Source organism: Leptodactylus fuscus, chromosome 3, assembly GCF_031893055.1.
Source record: "Leptodactylus fuscus isolate aLepFus1 chromosome 3, aLepFus1.hap2, whole genome shotgun sequence".
Lineage (NCBI taxonomy): Eukaryota > Metazoa > Chordata > Amphibia > Anura > Leptodactylidae > Leptodactylus > Leptodactylus fuscus.
Window position 1 is genome coordinate 246,933,284 of NC_134267.1, and position 22,329 is coordinate 246,955,612.

Here is a 22,329-nt window from a genome sequence, read left to right on the forward strand (position 1 = left end):
TGGATGGCAGACTTATGCGAGATCTTGCATGTCTTTGAGGAGTCAACCATGAGGGTCAGCTGTGACGACGCAATTGTGAGTGTAACCATCCCGCTCCTGTGTGTGATGCGAGAATCCTTCATCACCATCAGGGATAACGCATTGGACGCTGAGGAGTCGGGGATAGGAGCAGAAACATCCCAGCAGGATAGTCAGGGCACACTCCTGTCCGCTTCACAGCGTATAATGACGGAGGAGGAGGATGAAGTGGCAGATCTCATTGTCACACAGGAGGCTAGCGGGGAAGTTCATTGTGTCCCATTGCTGCAGCTCGGATGGGGCGAAATGGAGGAGGAGGAGGAAATGGAGAGTGAGCATTCCGGTGGGGGCAGCCAAGTGACGCCAAGTATCCGACACATCCCAGTATTTATATCACATGGTGGTGACATCATCACAGGTCCTTCATTCTTCTCCTCTCCTGAGCTCCGCCCCCATGTACTGGTCACATGATAGCGGTGACATCATCACAGGTCCTTCAGCTCTTGCTGCTCCTGCTCGGTGGTCAGTGCTGTTGTCTTGTTCTCTCTGTTATCAGCCATTACCCCAGGCTATAGATATATATATATATACTGTATATACAGCAGTGACTGCTCTCAGGACATGATGGAGGATCAGCGAGCGCTCACATCCCCAGGTTAGTACAGACTAGTGCGGGGTGTATAATAGTGACCAGTATATATAATATATAAGGGGGGGGGTGTATAATAGTGACCAGTATATATAATATATAAGGGGGTGTATAATAGTGACCAGTATATATAATATATAAGGGGGGTGTATAATAGTGACCGGTATATATAATATATAAGGGGGGTGTGTAATAGTGACCAGTATATATAATATATAAGGGGGGTGTATAATAGTGACCAGTATATATAATATATAAGGGGGGTGTATAATAGTGACCAGTATATATAATATATAAGGGGGGGGGTGTATAATAGTGACCAGTATATATAATATATAAGGGGGGTATATAATAGTGACCAGTATATATAATATATAAGGGGGTGTATAATAGTGACCAGTATATATAATATATAAGAGAGGTGTATAATAGTGACCAGTATATATAATATATAAGGGGGTGTATAATAGTGACCAGTATATATAATATATAAGAGAGGTGTATAATAGTGACCAGTATATATAATATATAAGGGGGGGGTGTATAATAGTGACCAGTATATATAATATATAAGGGGGGTGTATAATAGTGACCAGTATATATAATATATAAGGGGGGGTATAATAGTGACTAGTATATATGATATATAAGGGGGTGTATAATAGTGACCAGTATATATAATATATAAGGGGGGGTGTATAATAGTGACCAGTATATATAATATATAAGGGGGTGTATAATAGTGACCAGTATATATAATATATAAGGGGGTGTATAATAGTGACCAGTATATATAATATATAAGGGCGGGGTGTATAATAGTGACCAGTATATATAATATATAAGGGGGGGTGTATAATAGTGACCAGTATATATAATATATAAGGGGGGGGGTGTATAATAGTGACCAGTATATATAATATATAAGGGGGGGTGTATAATAGTGACCAGTATATATAATATATAAGGGCGGGGTGTATAATAGTGACCAGTATATATAATATATAAGGGGGGGTGTATAACAGTGACCAGTATATATAATATATAAGGGGGGGGGGTATAATAGTGACCAGTATATATAATATATAAGGGGGTGTATAATAGTGACCAGTATATATAATATATAAGGGGGTGTATAATAGTGACCAGTATATATAATATATAAGGGGGGGGTGTATAATAGTGACCAGTATATATAATATATAAGGGGGGGTGTATAATAGTGACCAGTATATATAATATATAAGGGGGTGTATAATAGTGACCAGTATATATAATATATAAGGGGGGGGGTGTATAATAGTGACCAGTATATATAATATATAAGGGGGTGTATAATAGTGACCAGTATATATAATATATAAGGGGGGGGTGTATAATAGTGACCAGTATATATAATATATAAGGGGGTGTATAATAGTGACCAGTATATATAATATATAAGGGGGTGTATAATAGTGACCAGTATATATAATATATAAGGGGGGGGGTGTATAATAGTGACCAGTATATATAATATATAAGGGGGGGATGTATAATAGTGACCAGTATATATAATATATAAGGGGGGTGTATAATAGTGACCAGTATATATAATATATAAGGGCGGGGTGTATAATAGTGACCAGTATATATAATATATAAGGGGGGTGTATAATAGTGACCAGTATATATAATATATAAGGGGGGGGGAGTGTATAATAGTGACCAGTATATATAATATATAAGGGGGGGGGGTGTATAATAGTGACCAGTATATATAATATATAAGGGGGGTGTATAATAGTGACCAGTATATATAATATATAAGGGGGGGTGTATAATAGTGACCAGTATATATAATATATAAGGGGGGTGTATAATAGTGACCAGTATATATAATATATAAGGGCGGGGTGTATAATAGTGACCAGTATATATAATATATAAGGGGGGTGTATAATAGTGACCAGTATATATAATATATAAGGGGGGGGGGGTATAATAGTGACCAGTATATATAATATATAAGGGGGGGGGGTGTATAATAGTGACCAGTTTATATAATATATAAGGGGGGGGGGTGTATAATAGTGACCAGTATATATAATATATAAGGGGGGGTGTATAATAGTGACCAGTATATATAATATATAAGGGGGGTGTATAATAGTGACCAGTATATATAATATATAAGGGGGGGTGTATAATAGTGACCAGTATATATAATATATAAGGGGGGGGTGTATAATAGTGACCAGTATATATAATATATAAGGGGGGGGTGTATAATAGTGACCAGTATATATAATATATAAGGGGGGGGGGTATAATAGTGACCAGTATATATAATATATAAGGGGGGGGGGTGTATAATAGTGACCAGTATATATAATATATAAGGGGGGTGTATAATAGTGACCAGTATATATAATATATAAGGGGGTGTATAATAGTGACCAGTATATATAATATATAAGGGGGTGTATAATAGTGACCAGTATATATAATATATAAGGGGGGGTGTATAATAGTGACCAGTATATATAATATATAAGGGGGTGTATAATAGTGACCAGTATATATAATATATAAGGGGGTGTATAATAGTGACCAGTATATATAATATATAAGGGGGGGGTGTATAATAGTGACCAGTATATATAATATATAAGGGGGGATGTATAATAGTGACCAGTATATATAATATATAAGGGGGTGTATAATAGTGACCAGTATATATAATATATAAGGGCGGGGTGTATAATAGTGACCAGTATATATAATATATAAGGGGGGGTGTATAATAGTGACCAGTATATATAATATATAAGGGGGGGGTGTATAATAGTGACCAGTATATATAATATATAAGGGGGGGGGGTGTATAATAGTGACCAGTATATATAATATATAAGGGGGGTGTATAATAGTGACCAGTATATATAATATATAAGGGGGGGGGGTGTATAATAGTGACCAGTATATATAATATATAAGGGGGGGATGTATAATAGTGACCAGTATATATAATATATAAGGGGGTGTATAATAGTGACCAGTATATATAATATATAAGGGCGGGGTGTATAATAGTGACCAGTATATATAATATATAAGGGGGGGTGTATAATAGTGACCAGTATATATAATATATAAGGGGGGGGGTGTATAATAGTGACCAGTATATATAATATATAAGGGGGGGGGTGTATAATAGTGACCAGTATATATAATATATAAGGGGGGTGTATAATAGTGACCAGTATATATAATATATAAGGGGGGGTGTATAATAGTGACCAGTATATATAATATATAAGGGGGGGGTGTATAATAGTGACCAGTATATATAATATATAAGGGCGGGGTGTATAATAGTGACCAGTATATATAATATATAAGGGGGGGTGTATAATAGTGACCAGTATATATAATATATAAGGGGGTGTATAATAGTGACCAGTATATATAATATATAAGGGGGGGGGGTGTATAATAGTGACCAGTATATATAATATATAAGGGGGTGTATAATAGTGACCAGTATATATAATATATAAGGGGGTGTATAATAGTGACCAGTATATATAATATATAAGGGGGTGTATAATAGTGACCAGTATATATAATATATAAGGGGGTGTATAATAGTGACCAGTATATATAATATATAAGGGGGGGGGTGTATAATAGTGACCAGTATATATAATATATAAGGGGGGATGTATAATAGTGACCAGTATATATAATATATAAGGGGGTGTATAATAGTGACCAGTATATATAATATATAAGGGCGGGGTGTATAATAGTGACCAGTATATATAATATATAAGGGGGGGGTGTATAATAGTGACCAGTATATATAATATATAAGGGGGGGGGAGTGTATAATAGTGACCAGTATATATAATATATAAGGGGGGGGTGTATAATAGTGACCAGTATATATAATATATAAGGGGGGTGTATAATAGTGACCAGTATATATAATATATAAGGGGGGGTGTATAATAGTGACCAGTATATATAATATATAAGGGGGGGTGTATAATAGTGACCAGTATATATAATATATAAGGGCGGGGTGTATAATAGTGACCAGTATATATAATATATAAGGGGGGGGTGTATAATAGTGACCAGTATATATAATATATAAGGGGGGGGGGTATAATAGTGACCAGTATATATAATATATAAGGGGGGGGGTGTATAATAGTGACCAGTATATATAATATATAAGGGGGGGGGGTGTATAATAGTGACCAGTATATATAATATATAAGGGGGGGGGTGTATAATAGTGACCAGTATATATAATATATAAGGGGGGGGTGTATAATAGTGACCAGTATATATAATATATAAGGGGGGTGTATAATAGTGACCAGTATATATAATATATAAGGGGGGGTGTATAATAGTGACCAGTATATATAATATATAAGGGGGGGGGGTGTATAATAGTGACCAGTATATATAATATATAAGGGGGGGGTGTATAATAGTGACCAGTATATATAATATATAAGGGGGGGGGGTATAATAGTGACCAGTATATATAATATATAAGGGGGGGGGTGTATAATAGTGACCAGTATATATAATATATAAGGGGGGTGTATAATAGTGACCGGTATATATAATATATAAGGGGAGTGTATAATAGTGACCGGTATATATAGTATATAAGGGGAGTGTATAATAGTGACCGGTATATATAATATATAAGGGGGGTGTATAATAGTGACCGGTATATATAATATATAAGGGGGGTGTATAATAGTGACCAGTATATATAATATATAAGGGGGGGTGTATAATAGTGACCAGTATATATAATATATAAGGGGGTGTATAATGGTGACCAGTATATATAATATATAAGGGGGGGGTGTATAATAGTGACCAGTATATATAATATATAAGGGGGGTGTATAATAGTGACCAGTATATATAATATATAAGGGGGGTGTATAATAGTGACCAGTATATATAATATATAAGGGGGGTGTATAATAGTGACCAGTATATATTATATATATATATAAGTATAGATATATATATATATATATATATATGGGGGGGGTGGGGTGTATAATAGTGACCAGTATATATAATATATAAGGGGGGGGGGGTGTATAATAGTGACCAGTATATATAATATATAAGGGGGGGTGTATAATAGTGACCAGTATATATAGTATATAGAGGGGGTGTATAATAGTGACCAGTATATATAATATATAAGGGGGGGTGTATAATAGTGACCAGTATATATAAATCAAATCAAATCAAAAATGCTTTATTGGCACGTCCGAATAGTTTATTTGGCATTACCAAAGCTAGTAAAGTGGGCGGGGGGGGCGTTGGGTTGGGTGGGTGGTGGGTATGGGGGGGGTTTGGGTTATAACAGTCCATGGAGTCTCATCTTCCTCTGCGTTGGTGACTGCTATATGGGGGGGGGGGGGTTGGGAGGTGAGGTGGGGGCGGGGGCGGTTGGTTTGAGGAGGTGAGGTGGGGCGGGGCGGTTGGTTTGGGGTATAACAGTCCGTGGAGTCTCATCTTCCTCTTCGTTGGTGACTGCTATATGGGGAGGTGGGGGTGGGGCGGGTGTATTGGGATAAATATAACAGTCCATGGAGTCTCATCTTCCTCTTGTTTGGTGACAGCTGGACACGTATTGGGCAGTGATCTCCACAGTGGCCTCTTCTTCTCCCAGTAGGATGTAGAGTTTCCTCTTCTCCCAGTCTGGGATGTGGGCAGAGAGTCTTTGGTAGTAGACGGCCCTCACAGCTGAGTATTTGGTGCAGTGTAGCAGGAAGTGGGTCTGGTCTTCTAGGGCCCCCTGGTCACAGTGCTGGCACAGTCTCTTCTCCCGTGGCTTGTACGTCTGTCTGTATCGCCCCGTCTCTATCTCTAGGTTGTGGACGCTCAGTCTGTACCGGCTCAGGGTCTGTCTGTGCTTGGGGTGGCGTATTCTCTCCAGGTAGGTGGCCATGGTGTAGTCCCTTTGTAGGGATTGGTACACATTGGTGAGTTTCTTGGAGTTATTTATTTCGTTTCTCCATTCTCCAATGTACCGCTCTCTGTTTGCCTCTGTGGTCGCCTTTATTTCGGCCTTGGTTATCATCTGTTGGTGTTTTTGGTTTGGTGGTTGGCTGCTGTTTGGTTGGTGAATGTCTGGTTTGCTCGGGTGGCTTAGCCATGCTTGGTGGTGGTAGGAGTCGCTCCCCTGGATGTGTGCCTGGAAAGCTAGCGCCCTTATAATATATAAGGGGGGGTGTATAATAGTGACCAGTATATATAATATATAAGGGGGGGGGGTGTATAATAGTGACCAGTATATATAATATATAAGGGGGGTGTATAATAGTGACCAGTATATATAATATATAAGGGGGGGGGGGTGTATAATAGTGACCAGTATATATAATATATAAGGGGGGTGTATAATAGTGACCAGTATATATAATATATAAGGGGGGGGGGGTATAATAGTGACCAGTATATATAATATATAAGGGGGGTGTATAATAGTGACCAGTATATATAATATATAAGGAGGGGTGTATAATAGTGACCAGTATATATAATATATAAGGAGGGGTGTATAATAGTGACCAGTATATATAATATATAAGGGGGTGTATAATAGTGACCAGTATATATAACATATAAGGGTGGGGGGTGTATAATAGTGAGCAGTATATATAATATATAAGGGGGTTGTATAATAGTGACCAGTATATATAATATATAAGGGGCGTGTATAATAGTGACCAGTATATATAATATATAAGGGGGGTGTATAATAGTGACCAGTATATATAATATATAAGGGGAGGGGGGGGTATAATAGTGACCAGTATATATAATATATAAGGGGGGTGTATAATAGTGACCAGTATATATAATATATAAGGGGGGTGTATAATAGTGACCAGTATATATAATATATAAGGGGAGGGGGGGGTATAATAGTGACCAGTATATATAATATATAAGGGGGGTGTATAATAGTGACCAGTATATATAATATATAAGGGGGGGTGTATAATAGTTACCAGTATATATAATATATAAGGGGGGTGTATAATAGTGACCAGTATATATAATATATAAGGGGGTGTATAATAGTTACCAGTATATATAATATATAAGGGGGGGGTGTATAATAGTGACCAGTATATATAATATATAAGAGAGGTGTATAATAGTGACCAGTATATATAATATATAAGGGGGTGTATAATAGTGACCAGTATATATAATATATAAGGGGGTGTATAATAGTGACCAGTATATATAATATATAAGAGAGGTGTATAATAGTGACCAGTATATATAATATATAAGGGGGGTGTATAATAGTGACCAGTATATATAATATATAAGGGGGGTATATAATAGTGACCAGTATATATAATATATAAGGGGGTGTATAATAGTGACCAGTATATATAATATATAAGAGAGGTGTATAATAGTGACCAGTATATATAATATATAAGGGGGTGTATAATAGTGACCAGTATATATAATATATAAGAGAGGTGTATAATAGTTACCAGTATATATAATATATAAGAGAGGTGTATAATAGAGATGAGCGAACAGTGTTCTATGGAACTCATGTTCGATCGGATATTAGGCTGTTCGGCATGTTCGAATCGAATCGAACACCGCGTGGTAAAGTGCGCCATTACTCGATTCCCCTCCCACCTTCCCTGGCGCCTTTTTTGCTCCAATAACAGCGCAGGGGAGGTGGGACAGGAACTACGACACCGGTGACGTTGAAAAAAGTAGGCAAAACCCATTGGCTGCCGAAAACATGTGACCTCTAATTTAAAAGAACAGCGACGCCCAGCTTCGCGTCATTCTGAGCTTGCAATTCACCGAGGACGGAGGTTTCCGTCCAGCTAGCTAGGGCTTAGATTCTGGGTAGGCAGGGACAGGCTAGGATAGGAAGGAGAAGACAACCACAACAGCTCTTGTAAGAGCTAAATTCCAGGGAGAAGCTTGTCAGTGTAACGTGGCACTGACGGGCTCAATCGCCGCAACCCAGCTTTCCCCGGATCCTGAATGTAATACACTGACAGTGTATTCCCGTATACCCCATATATACACCCCAAATCCCCGTTCCAACGGTGTGCCCCCCCACCTTCACCCCAGAAATACCCTGCAAGTCCCCTAGCAATAGAATTGGGGCTATATACACCCACAATTTTTGCTACTGGTATATAGTGCCATTGTCTGACTGGGAATTCAAAATGCGCAAGGCTCCCGGAAAGGGACGTGGACGAGGCCGTGGGCGAGGTCGGGGGAATGGTTCTGGGGAGCAAGGTAGCAGTGAAGCCACAGGGCGTCCCGTGCCTATTCCTGTGGGGCAGCAAGCATTGCGCCACTCCACAGTGCCAGGGTTGCTTGCCACATTAACTAAACTGCAGGGTACAAACCTTAGTAGGCCCGAGAACCAGGAACAGGTCTTGCAATGGCTGTCAGAGAACGCTTACAGCACATTGTCCAGCAGCCAGTCAGACTCTGCCTCCTCTCCTCCTATTACCCAACAGTCTTGTTCTCCTTCCTCCCAAAATTCCCAAGCTTCACAGAACAATAACCCCAACTGTCCCTGCTCCCCAGAGCTGTTCTCCGCTCCTTTCATTGTCCCTCAACCTGCCTCTCCACGTCACGATTCCACGAACCTAACAGAGGAGCATCTGTGTCCAGATGCTCAAACACTAGAGTCTCCTCCATCTCCGTTCGATTTGGTGGTGGATGACCAGCAACCCACCCTCATCGACGATGATGTGACGCAGTTGCCGTCAGGGCATCCAGTTGACCGGCGCATTGTGCGGGAGGAGGAGATGAGACAGGAGTTGGAAGAGGAAGTGGTGGATGATGAGGACACTGACCCGACCTGGACAGGGGGGATGTCAAGCGGGGAAAGTAGTGTGGATGTTGAGGCAAGTGCAGCACCAAAAAGGGTAGCCAGAGGCAGAGGTCAGCAGCTTAGGCGAAGCCAGGCCACACCCGGAATCTCCCAAGATGTTCCAGTTCGTACCCAGCCCCGAAAAACTCCCACCTCGAGGGCACGTTTCTCGAAGGTGTGGAGTTTTTTCAAGGAATGCGCCGAGGACAGATATAGTGTTGTCTGCACAATTTGCCTCTCGAAATTGATTAGGGGCTCTGAGAAGAGCAACCTGTCCACCACTTCAATGCGCCGTCATTTGGAATCCAAGCACTGGAATCAGTGGCAGGCAGCAACGGCAGGACAAAGGCCGCCTGCCGTTCACGCCACTGCCACTGCCTCTGCCACTGCCTCTGCCACTGCCACTGCTGACTGTGCTGGCGATGCACTCCAGAGGACGAGCCAGGACACCACTTCATCTGCCTCCGCCACTTTGTTGACTTCTCCCTCATCCTCCCCTGTTCCTGTCTTATCTCCTTCTCCTGCACCATCAAAGGCACCATCAGGCGCTTCTTTACAACAACCCACCATCTCTCAGACATTGGAGCGGCGGCAGAAATACACTGCTAACCACCCACACGCGCAAGCCTTGAACGCCAACATCGCTAAACTGCTGGCCCAGGAGATGTTGGCGTTCCGGCTTGTTGAAACTCCCGCCTTCCTGGACCTGATGACAACTGCGGCACCTCGCTATGCCGTCCCTAGCCGTCACTACTTCTCCCGGTGTGCCATCCCCGCCTTGCACCAGCACGTGTCACTCAACATCAGGCGGGCCCTTAGTTCCGCGCTTTGCACAAAGGTCCACTTGACCACCGACGCGTGGACAAGTGCATGCGGACAGGGACGCTACATTTCACTGACGGCACACTGGGTGAATGTAGTTGAGGCTGGGACTGCTTCCCAAACTGGCCCGGTGTACCTCGTCTCCCCGCCTAACATTCCTGGCAGGGACACGAGAAGAACACCCCCCTCCTCCTCCTCCTCTACCGCCTCCTCCTCCGCCACCGCCTCCTCCTCCGCCACCGCCTCCTCCTCCGCTGTTAGATTGACCCCAGCTACGAGTTGGAAACGTTGCAGCACTGGCGTTGGTAGACGTCAGCAGGCCGTGCTGAAGCTGATCAGCTTGGGGGACAGACAGCACACTGCCTCCGAGGTGAGGGATGCCCTCCTCGATGAGACGGCAATATGGTTTGAGCCGCTGCACCTGGGCCCAGGCATGGTCGTTTGTGATAACGGCCGGAACCTGGTAGCAGCTCTGGAGCTTGCCGGACTCCAACATGTTCCATGCCTGGCCCACGTCTTCAACCTAGTGGTGCAACGTTTCCTAAAGAGCTACCCCAATGTTCCAGAGCTACTGGTGAAAGTGCGGCGCATGTGCGCCCACTTTCGCAAGTCGACAGTAGCCGCTGCTAGCTTAAAATCTCTCCAGCAACGCCTGCATGTGCCACAACACCGGCTTTTGTGCGACGTCCCCACACGCTGGAACTCAACGTTTCAGATGTTGAATAGAGTGGTTGAGCAGCAGAGACCTTTGATGGAATACCAGCTACAAAACCCTAGGGTGCCACAAAGTCAGCTGCCTCAGTTTCACATCCATGAGTGGCCATGGATGAGAGACCTTTGTGACATCCTACGGGTGTTTGAGGAGTCCACAAGGAGGGTGAGCTCTGAGGATGCGATGGTGAGCCTTACAATCCCGCTCTTGTGTGTTCTGAGAGAATCCCTGATTGACATCAGGGATAACTCAGATCACACAGAGGAGTTAGGGATAGCATCCGATCCGTCACAGCTGGAGAGTAGGTCCACACATCTGTCCGCTTCACTGCGTTTAATGGAGGAGGAGGAGGAGGAGGAGGAGGAGGAGGAAGAAGAGTTGTCCGATGATGTGATGGTGATACAGGAGGCTTCCGGGCAACTTCGAATCATCCCATTGTTGCAGCGCGGATGGGTAGACATGGAGGATGAGGAGGAAATGGAGATTGAACTTTCCGGTGGGGCCAGAGGAGTCATGCCAACTAACACTGTGGCAGACATGGCTGAGTTCATGTTGGGGTGCTTTACAACCGACAAGCGTATTGTCAAAATCATGGAGGACAACCAGTACTGGATCTTTGCTATCCTTGACCCCCGGTATAAAAACAACATCTCGTCTTTTATTCCGGTAGAGGGGAGGGCCAATCGCATCAATGCTTGCCACAGGCAATTGGTGCAGAATATGATGGAGATGTTTCCAGCATGTGACGTTGGCGGCAGGGAGGACAGTTCCTCCAGTAGGCGACCAAGTTCTCACCGGTCCACACAAACGAGGGGCACACTGTCTAAGGTCTGGGACACCTTGATGGCACCCCCTCGCCAAAGTGCCGCCACGGAGGGTCCTAGTGTCACCAGGCATGAGAAGTATAGGCGCATGTTGCGGGAATACCTTTCCGACCACAGCCCTGTCCTCTCCGACCCCTCTGCGCCCTACACGTATTGGGTGTCGAAGTTGGACCTGTGGCTTGAACTTGCCCTATATGCCTTGGAGGTGCTGTCCTGTCCTGCCGCCAGCGTCCTATCTGAGAGGGTGTTCAGTGCAGCCGGTGGCATCATCACTGACAAGCGCACCCGTCTGTCAGCTGAGACTGCCGACCGGCTCACTTTGATAAAAATGAACCACCACTGGATAGAGCCTTCATTTTTGGGCCCACCTGTGTAAAGCACCCCAACATGAAACTCCATGTCTGTACTCAACCTCTCCAATTCCTCCGCATCCTCATACTCATCCACCATAAGCGTTGCACAATTCTGCTAATACTAGGCTCCCTCCACCCTGATTTCCCCCAACTCTGCTGGTTAGAGGCTCCCTCCACCCTGCTTTCCCACAACTCTGCTGGTTAGAGGCTCCCTCCACCCTGATTTCCACCAACTCTGCTGGTTAGAGGCTCCCTCCACCATGAATTGGTCCAAACTGGGCTGTTTAGCGGCTCCCTCCACCATGAATTGGTCCAAACTGGGGTTTTTAGAGGCTCCCTCCACCATGAATTGGTCCAAACTGGGCTGTTTAGAGGCTCCCTCCACCATGAATTGGTCCAAACTGGGGTTTTTAGAGGCTCCCTCCACCATGAATTGGTCCAAACTGGGCTGGTTAGAGGCTCCCTCCACCATGAATTTGCCCAAACTGGCCTGTTTAGAGGCTCCCTCCACCATGAATTTGCCCAAACTGGGCTGTTTAGAGGCTCCCTCCACCATGAATTGGTCCAAACTGGGGTTTTTAGAGGCTCTCTCCACCATGAATTGGTCCAAACTGGGCTGTTTAGAGGCTCCCTCCATCATGAATTGGTCCAAACTGGGGTTTTTAGAGGCTCCCTCCACCATGAATTGGTCCAAACTGGGGTTTTTAGAGGCTCCCTCCACCATGAATTTGCCCAAACTGGGCTGTTTAGAGGCTCCCTCCACCATGAATTTGCCCAAACTGGGCTGTTTAGAGGCTCCCTCCACCATGAATTGGTCCAAACTGGGGTTTTTAGAGGCTCCCTCCACCATGAATTGGTCCAAACTGGGGGTTTTTAGAGGCTCCCTCCACCATGAATTTGCCCAAACTGGGCTGTTTAGAGGCTCCCTCCACCATGAATTTGCCCAAACTGGGCTGTTTAGAGGCTCCCTCCACCATGAATTTGCCCAAACTGGGCTGTTTAGAGGCTCCCTCCACCATGAATTGGTCCAAACTGGGGTTTTTAGAGGCTCCCTCCACCATGAATTGGTCCAAACTGGGGTTTTTAGAGGCTCCCTCCACCATGAATTGGTCCAAACTGGGGTTTTTAGAGGCTCCCTCCACCATGAATTGGTCCAAACTGGGGTTTTTAGAGGCTCCCTCCACCATGAATTTGCCCAAACTGAGCTGTTTAGAGGCTCCCTCCACCATGAATTGGTCCAAACTGGGGGTTTTTAGAGGCTCCCTCCACCATGAATTTGCCCAAACTGGGCTGTTTAGAGGCTCCCTCCACCATGAATTGGTCCAAACTGGGGTTTTTAGAGGCTCCCTCCACCATGAATTGGTCCAAACTGGGCTGTTTAGAGGCTCCCTCCACCATGAATTGGTCCAAACTGGGGTTTTTAGAGGCTCCCTCCACCATGAATTGGTCCAAACTGGGGTTTTTAGAGGCTCCCTCCACCATGAATTTGCCCAAACTGGGCTGTTTAGAGGCTCCCTCCACCATGAATTTGCCCAAACTGGGCTGTTTAGAGGCTCCCTCCACCATGAATTGGTCCAAACTGGGGTTTTTAGAGGCTCCCTCCACCATGAATTGGTCCAAACTGGGGTTTTTTAGAGGCTCCCTCCACCATGAATTTGCCCAAACTGGGCTGTTTAGAGGCTCCCTCCACCATGAATTGGTCCAAACTGGGGTTTTTAGAGGCTCCCTCCACCATGAATTTGCCCAAACTGAGCTGTTTAGAGGCTCCCTCCACCATGAATTGGTCCACACTGGGCTGGTTAGAGTCTCCCTCCACCATGAATTGGTCCAAACTGGGGTTTTTAGAGGCTCCCTCCACCATGAATTGGTCCAAACTGGGGTTTTTAGAGGCTCCCCCCACCATGAATTTGCCCAAACTCTGCTGGTTAGAGGCTCAATCCACCCTGATTTTCAAAACAAATGTTGGTGCCAACCTCAACTTACTACAAGGGCCAAATTCACTGCTGGTGACAAGCTCTCCTCACTGCAAGTGCCAAATACACATGTTTCAAGGTGTTTTCCTACTGTCAGAGAGGTGGTATTGAGTGTGTAAAGTGTGTAGTTGTTAGGCTGTGATGTTGGGGTAATAGAGGGTCTTTGGTGTGTTAGATGCCCCCAGACATGCGCCCCCTGCTGTCCCAGTGTCATTCCAGAGGTGTTGGTATCATTTCCTGGGGTGTCATAGTGGACTTGGTGACCCTCCAGACACGGATTTGGGTTTCCCCCTTAACGAGTATCTGTTCCCCATAGACTATAATGGGGTTCGAAACCCATTCGAACACACGAACATTGAGCGGCTGTTCGAATCGAATTTCGAACCTCGAACATTTTAGTGTTCGCTCATCTCTAGTGTATAATAGTGACCAGTATATATAATATATAAGGGGGGGGGTGTATAATAGTGACCAGTATATATAATATATAAGGGGGTGTATAATAGTGACCAGTATATATAATATATAAGGGGGGGGTGTATAATAGTGACCAGTATATATAATATATAAGGGGGTGTATAATAGTGACCAGTATATATAATATATAAGGGGGTGTATAATAGTGACCAGTGTGTACAGTGCCTACAAGTAGTATTCAACCCCCTGCAGATTTAGCAGGTTTACACATTCGGAATTAACTTGGCATTGTGACATTTGGACTGTAGATCAGCCTGGAAGTGTGAAATGCTCTGCAGCAAAAAAGATTATTTCTTTGTTTAAATTTTTTTTTAAATTGTGACAAGTTTCTTCAGAGGGTCATTTATTATTCAACCCCTCAAACCACCAGAATTCTGTTTGGTTCCCCTAAAGTATTAAGAAGTAGTTCAGGCACAAAGAACAATGAGCTTCACATGTTTGGATGAATTCTCTCTTTTTCCAGCCTTTTCTGACTATGTAAGACCCTCCCCAAACTTGTGAACAGCACTCATACATGGTCAACATGGGAAAGACAAAGGAGCACTCCAAGGCCATCAGAGACAAGATGGTGGAGGGTCACAAGGCTGGCAAGGGGTACAAAACCCTTTCCAAGGAGTTGGGCCTACCTGTCTCCACTGTTGGGAGCATCATCCGGAAGTGGAAGGCTTATGGAACTACTGTTAGCCTTCCACGGCCTGGACAGCCTTTCAAAGTTTCCTCCCGTGCCGAGGCCAGGCTTGTCCGAAGAGTCAAGGCTAACCCAAGGACAACAAGGAAGGAGCTCCGGGAAGATCTCATGGCAGTGGGGACATTGGTTTCAGTCAATACCATAAGTAACGTACTCCACCGCAATGGTCTCCGTTCCAGACGAGCCCGTAAGGTACCTTTACTTTCAAAGCGTCATGTCTAGGCTCGTCTACAGTTTGCTCATGATCACTTGGAGGACTCTGAGACAGACTGGTTCAAGGTTCTCTGGTCTGATGAGACCAAGATCGAGATCTTTGGTGCCAACCACACACGTGACGTTTGGAGACTGGATGGCACTACATACGACCCCAAGAATACCATCCCTACAGTCAAGCATGGTGGTGGCAGCATCATGCTGTGGGGCTGCTTCTCAGCCAAGGGGCCTGGCCATCTGGTCCGCATCCATGGGAAGATGGATAGCACGGCCTACCTGGAGATTTTGGCCAAGAACCTCCGCTCCTCCATCAAGGATCTTAAGATGGGTCGTCATTTCATCTTCCAACAAGACAACGACCCAAAGCACACAGCCAAGAAAACCAAGGCCTGGTTCAAGAGGGAAAAAAATCAAGGTGTTGCAGTGGCCTAGTCAGTCTCCTGACCTTAACCCAATTGAAAACTTGTGGAAGGAGCTCAAGATTAAAGTCCACATGAGACACCCAAAGAACCTAGATAACTTGGAGAAGATCTGCATGGAGGAGTGGGCCAAGATAACTCCAGAGACCTGTGCCGGCCTGATCAGCTCTTATAAAAGACAATTATTAGCTGTAATTGCAAACAAGGGTTATTCCACAAAATACTAAACCTAGGGGTTGAATAATAATTGACCCACACTTTTATGTTTAACATTTATTAAAATTTAACTGAGCAACATAACTTTTTGGTTTGTAAGATTTATGCATCTGTTAATAAATCCTGCTCTTGTTTGAATGCTCTAACTTATTTGCATCTTATCAAACCTGCTAAATCTGCAGAGGGTTGAATACTACTTGTAGGCACTGTATATAAATATATATATACTATCAGGAGGACTCGGCCTCACACAGGTATATTTCACGTTTTGTTTGCTTAGTGGCCCCATAGGATTTGGTTCTGGTCTATTTTCTATGTATAACTTCTCGCCGCTCTCCAAGATGTCATAAGTCCACAGCACTCTGCCCCTTTAAAGCTGATTTACAGCAGTGAAGAAAAATAGCTGGGTTGTTATGGAAACCTGGAGTAAAGCTGTGTGCATGTAGAGACTAAGCACCTGCGAGCTTCTATTGGCTGATAAGAGACATGTGACCGTGTGTATGGCAGTTGGAATACGAGTGAAAGATTTGCAGGTTTGTATTGGGTAATGCAGGTCATTGTTTTGGGAATGCTGTATCTCAGGAAAGGTACGTGCGAGAGAGTTGAGGTCCGGTCTAAAACCTTCCCAGACACCTGATGTATCTGTGTGTCAAATTTGGTGAAGATCGGTCCAGTCGTTTTGTCGCACATAAAGAACAGGCAGAAAATCATATATATATATACTAGCAGGAGGACGCGGCTTCGCACGGGTATATTACATGTTATGTTTGTGTAGTGGCCCCATAAGAATTGTCCAGTTTTGCACTGGTGTATTGTGTATGTGGTTTGTGTGTGTCCATAAGCGTCATGTGATCATATGCATCTCATTTCGGATATCAGTGAAAAACCTGTGATCAGTTGTTATGGATACCTGGAGTAAAGCTGTGTGCATGTGACCTTGTGTAGCAGTGTCATTCACAGCGCCCTGCCTCTTTAAAGCTGACATAAAGTAGTGAAGAAAAATGGCTGGGTTGCTATAGAAACCTTGGGTAGAACTCTAAGGGTGCATTCACACGATGTAACGTGGAGCGTGATCTGGTACGTATACACGTGCTGGCAGATGACGCACTCAAAATGCTCCCATTCATTTCAATGGGAGTTAGGAGCGTATATGCCACGTGATTTTGCGGTATATTGTGTATACGTGCCAGATCGCGCTCCACGTTACATCATGTGAACGTACCCTAATATGTGGTACTCTGTGCAGAGCTGTGTATCTAATCCTCCGGCGTGTAGTACTGTGTGCAGTGGCGTGTATCTAATCCTCCCCTGTGTGGTATTGTGTGCAGTGGCGCATATATAATCTTCTGACGTGTGGAATTGTGTGAAGACGTGCGTATCTAATTCTCTGGTGCTTGGTACTGTGTGCATACGCATATATCTGGTGTGTGGTACTGTGTGCTGACTTGTGTATCTAATCTGCCAGCGTGTGGTACTGTGTGCAGATGTGCATATCTAATCCTCTGGTATTGTGTAAAGACATGCATATCTAATGCTGCGCCATGTGTAACTGTGTGCAGATGCGCATATCTAATCCTCCAGCGTGTGGTACTGTGTCCTGACTTATGTATCTAACACTCCAGCATGTGGTACTGTGTGCAGACGCGTGTATCTAATCCTCTGGCGTGTGGTACTGTGTGCAGACGTGTGTATCTAACCCTCCCCATGTGGTATTGCGTGCAGTAGTGTGTATCTAAACCTTCGCTGTGTGGTATTATGTGCAGTGGTACGTATCTAATCCTCCATTGGGTGCAGCATGTGGAACTGTGTATAGACGCACGTATCTAATCCTCCGGCATGTGGAACTGTGTGAAGACGCGTGTATCTAATCCTCTCGCGTGTGGTACTATGTGTTGAGGTGCATATCTAATCCTCCAGCATGTGGAACTTTGTGAAGACTCGCATATCTAATCCTTTGGCATGTGGAACTGTGTGCAGACGTGCGTATCTAATCCTCTGGCGTGTGATAATGTGTGCTGACCTGTGTATCTAATCCTCCAGCGTGTGGTACTTTGTGCAGACACGCATATCTAATCCTCTGGCATGTGGAACTGTGTGTAGATGCGCGTATCTAATTCTGTGGCATTTGTAACTGTGTGCATTGGCATGTATCCAATCTTCCAGCGTGTGGTATTGTGTGCAGTGGCATGTATGTATTCCTGCGGCATGTGGAACTGTGTGTAGACGTGCATATCTAATCCTCTGGCGTGTGGTATTGTGTGCAGACGTGCGTATCTAATCCTACCGCTTGTGGAACTGTGTGCAGAGTCATGTATCTAATCTTTAGCCATGTGGTACTTTGTGCAGATGCGCGTATCTAATCCTCTGCTGTGTTATACTGTGTGCTGACCTGTGTATCTAATCCTCCGGTGTGTGGTACTGTGTGTCGACACACGTATCTAATCCTTCAGCTTGTGGAACTTTGTGCAGATGCGTGTATCTAATCCTCTGACATCTGATACTGTGTGCTGATCTGTCTATCTAATCCTCTGATGCGTGTATCTCAGTTTGGATATCAGTGTTGTATTGTACATGTGGAGTGACCATGTGTATTGCAGTTGGAATATCAGTGAAAGACTTGCAGGTTTGTATTGGCTAATGGGGGGGTCAGGGTGTTTGGAATGCTGTATCTCCGGAACGGTACGTCCGAATGAGTTGGGTTCTCGTCTTAAACCTTCCCTGATATCTGAGGTATCTCTGTGTCAAATTTGGTGAAGATCGGTCCAGTCGTTTGGTTCACATTAGAGAACAGACAGACAGATGGACACTCATTTTTATACTATAGAGAGATAAGGGGGGTCTGTAATAGTGACCAGTCAGTATATTAGGTAACCCCATTATATATATACTGAATGATCTCTGTATTACAGACCCCACTCTTATATCTCTCTATATTATATACATGAATTCTCATCTGTCTGTTCTCTTCTCTGTCTGTTCTGCAATACACACGGTCACTCCACATGCACAATACAACACTGATATCCGAACTGAGATACACGCATCAGAGGATTAGATACACAGGTCAGCACACAGTATCACACACCAGAGGATTAGATACGTGGCTCAGCACACGGTACCACACGCCGGAGGATTAGATACGTGGCTCAGCGCACAGTATTACATAAAAGAGCTTTACTCCAGGTATTCAAAATAATCGATCACAGGTTTTTCACTGACATCCAAATAGAGATACACATAATCACATGACGCTTATGGACACACACACAAAGCACATACACAATACACCAGTGCAAAACTGGGCAATTCTTATGGGGCCACTACACAAACATAACATGTAATATACCCGGGCGAAGCCGCGTCCTCCCTCTAGTAATATATATATAAGGGGGGTCTGTAATAATGTTATCAGTCAGTGTGTAATGATAGGACTGTTCAGCGCCGTAGGTCACGGCCATCTATGGGGTAAGATAATCCATTGGGTGTAAGGCACAAGTCCCTGTCATTATTTGGGGTCTGCAGACGATCCAAGTATCCCCCTCCCCCCCCCCCAGCCTTAACTAGCATCCCTGTTAGGAAACCTTCCACCTGTTCAAAAAAATATAAAAATCCAGCCCTGGAAACGCATTAAAATAAAAAGTAACTTATAATATATCCTTGTCGAAAATTTGAAGTCAGCTCACCTTCTTGTTCCAATATCCAACACTGGGTGTATAAATTCTTACGTGTATTGAAGAACTTCACCTGAAAGCTTGAGTTGGATGCACGGAGATTTTGTTGCCCTTCAGCCCAGGGTGTGGTTCAACTAGTAGAAGTAAACATCCAGCACGCATCTCCTTAGTTTGAATAAAACTTAGCTTTTATTTATCCATATTCAAAAATTGGAAAACATTCAATTTTAGATATAAAAAACGCTCAGTGTGGCCAGCATGGAGGGAAAGCGGGCAGCGTCCGGCTGACGCGTTTCGGAGCCTCTAGGTCAGCTCCTTACTCATAGCCTGACTCTGTGTGAATGAATGTCTCCATAAATAATGGAGACCTACACATGCACACCTGCGCTAATTAAAACACATACCTAACCGCTTGGAAAAAAGGAAGTAAATAGCATAAAAAATGCATGTACATATATAAAATTCTCAATTGTAAATACCTATTTACATGGCAGGATATTCTGCAAACACTGATAGATATAAATATAGACATATATATATAGTCCTGGTGAAACCTACAAAGTCTGGTCAAATACTGCCCTCAACAAAGATGGACAATATGGTTTCTAGATCCCTCCCGTATCACCTGACATAATGAACCTATCAGGTGCTTGATACAACTGTATGGGAAAAAGAACCAAAGGACAAAGGACACAAAAGAAGACACAAACAACCTATGTGACCGAACATAACTTGACAGAGGAGAAGCCGTACATAACAGTAACACACATACAATCCCACTGAGACATGTGTGAATACACACCAAAGAGACCGGATCCAACCACGTGACATTCTATCTTAAAGGTAAGTAACGTGTTGGTATTTCACATACTTCTATAATATTAGCGTGCCTTCACCACTGCAACATTATCAATACCACAGAAGATGAAAGGACATGATGTACAGTATTAGATTAAACAAGAGACAAAAGGACACATAATCAGGGCCCTGCCTATTATTAGTATTTATAAATGTAAGATAGGTCACTTCTGTGATTCATACCTGTAGGTATCCTTGTTCCCAGTTTAAGAATCCAAAAGGCTTCTCTTTCCCGTACCAAAAGGTCCCAATTGCCACCTCTTTTGGGCTTTATAACCTTCTCTATTGCTTTAAATGTGAATGATTCTACATCTCCTTTATGAGTGTCTCTAAAATGTCTTGTTACCCCTGTGATTTTTGTCGAATTCTCATTCAGAATGGAATGTACATGTTCTGATATTCTCAGTTTAAGCGGTCTTATTGTGCTACCAATATAATGCAAGTTGCAAGTGGTACAGGATATCATATATACCACATGATCTGTGGTACAATTCATGTACCTATCAATTTTATAATTCTTGGTTCCCGCAGAGTTAGTAAAATTAGAATCTTTATGTACATATTTACAGACCTGGCATCTGTTGGTACCACATCTGTAAAAACCTTTTATATGCAACCAAGTATCAGAAATGGGGTTTTTGTTACTTAGAACCAGGCTTGGAGAAAGATAATTGCCCAAAGTTTTGCCTTTTTTGGGTATAAAATTAATCCCCTCCGAGACTATGTTCTTAAAAGTTTCATCCTGGTTAAGAATTCCTAGATTATTTTTGATCACTTTCACAACTTGTTTGTAATCTGCACTATACCTGGTAGAAAAATGTAACCTGTTTTTATTTAAATTTCTATTTTTATGTTTATTTTTATTGGTTGTTAATAAAGATTTTCTGTCCATTTTATTAACTATCTGTTTGGCTCTATTAATGGACCACTGTGAATAATTCCTCTCCTTAAATCGCTCACACATGGTCTCCATCTGAGAGATATAAATTTCGTGATCACTACAAGCTCTTTTCAATCGAATTAACTCTCCGACTGGTAGGGAACGTTTTGTATGTTCCGGATGAGAACTTTTAAAATGTAGCAATGCGTTACCTGAGGTTTCCTTGCGATATAGACGTGTTTTTACACTTTTTGTTTCATCATCTCCTGTTAAAGTAATGTCTAAAAAATTTGTGGTATTCAAACTGACATTGTGTGTAAACCTTAAATTAAGATGGTTACTGTTGATGTAATTGACGAAATCCTGTATTTGATCTAGACCACCTTCCCATACAATCAGCAAATCATCAATATATCTTCCATACCAGTGTATGTGATTACGAAAGGGGTTACTGGCATGGAAGATACTATTACTTTCCCACCACGACATCACCAGGTTGGCCAAAGAGGGCGAGAACCTCGCCCCCATTGGTACCCCCCGAACCTGCAGATAGAAACTGTCATCAAACATAAAGAAATTGTGATGGAGAAGATACTCCACCACATCTATAACATATTGACAAATTTCTGCTGAAAAAGT

General features: G+C 43.2%; 2 protein-coding genes across 2 annotated transcripts in view; one reads left to right on the forward strand and one right to left on the reverse strand.

Moving 5' to 3' along the window:
* Positions 1 to 22,329, reverse strand: part of LOC142198394 (uncharacterized) — a 1,100,421-nt gene that overhangs the window by 775,455 nt on the left and 302,637 nt on the right. The gene's annotated exons all lie outside the window — the stretch shown is intronic.
* LOC142196980 (uncharacterized) overlaps positions 610 to 22,329 on the forward strand; it is a 29,600-nt gene continuing 7,880 nt past the window's right edge. Inside the window, exon 1 of the mRNA XM_075266950.1 lies at positions 610 to 673. Coding sequence (XP_075123051.1) covers positions 640 to 673 — 34 coding nt within the window. The 5' untranslated portion in view covers positions 610 to 639. The remainder of the gene's footprint in view (positions 674 to 22,329) is intronic.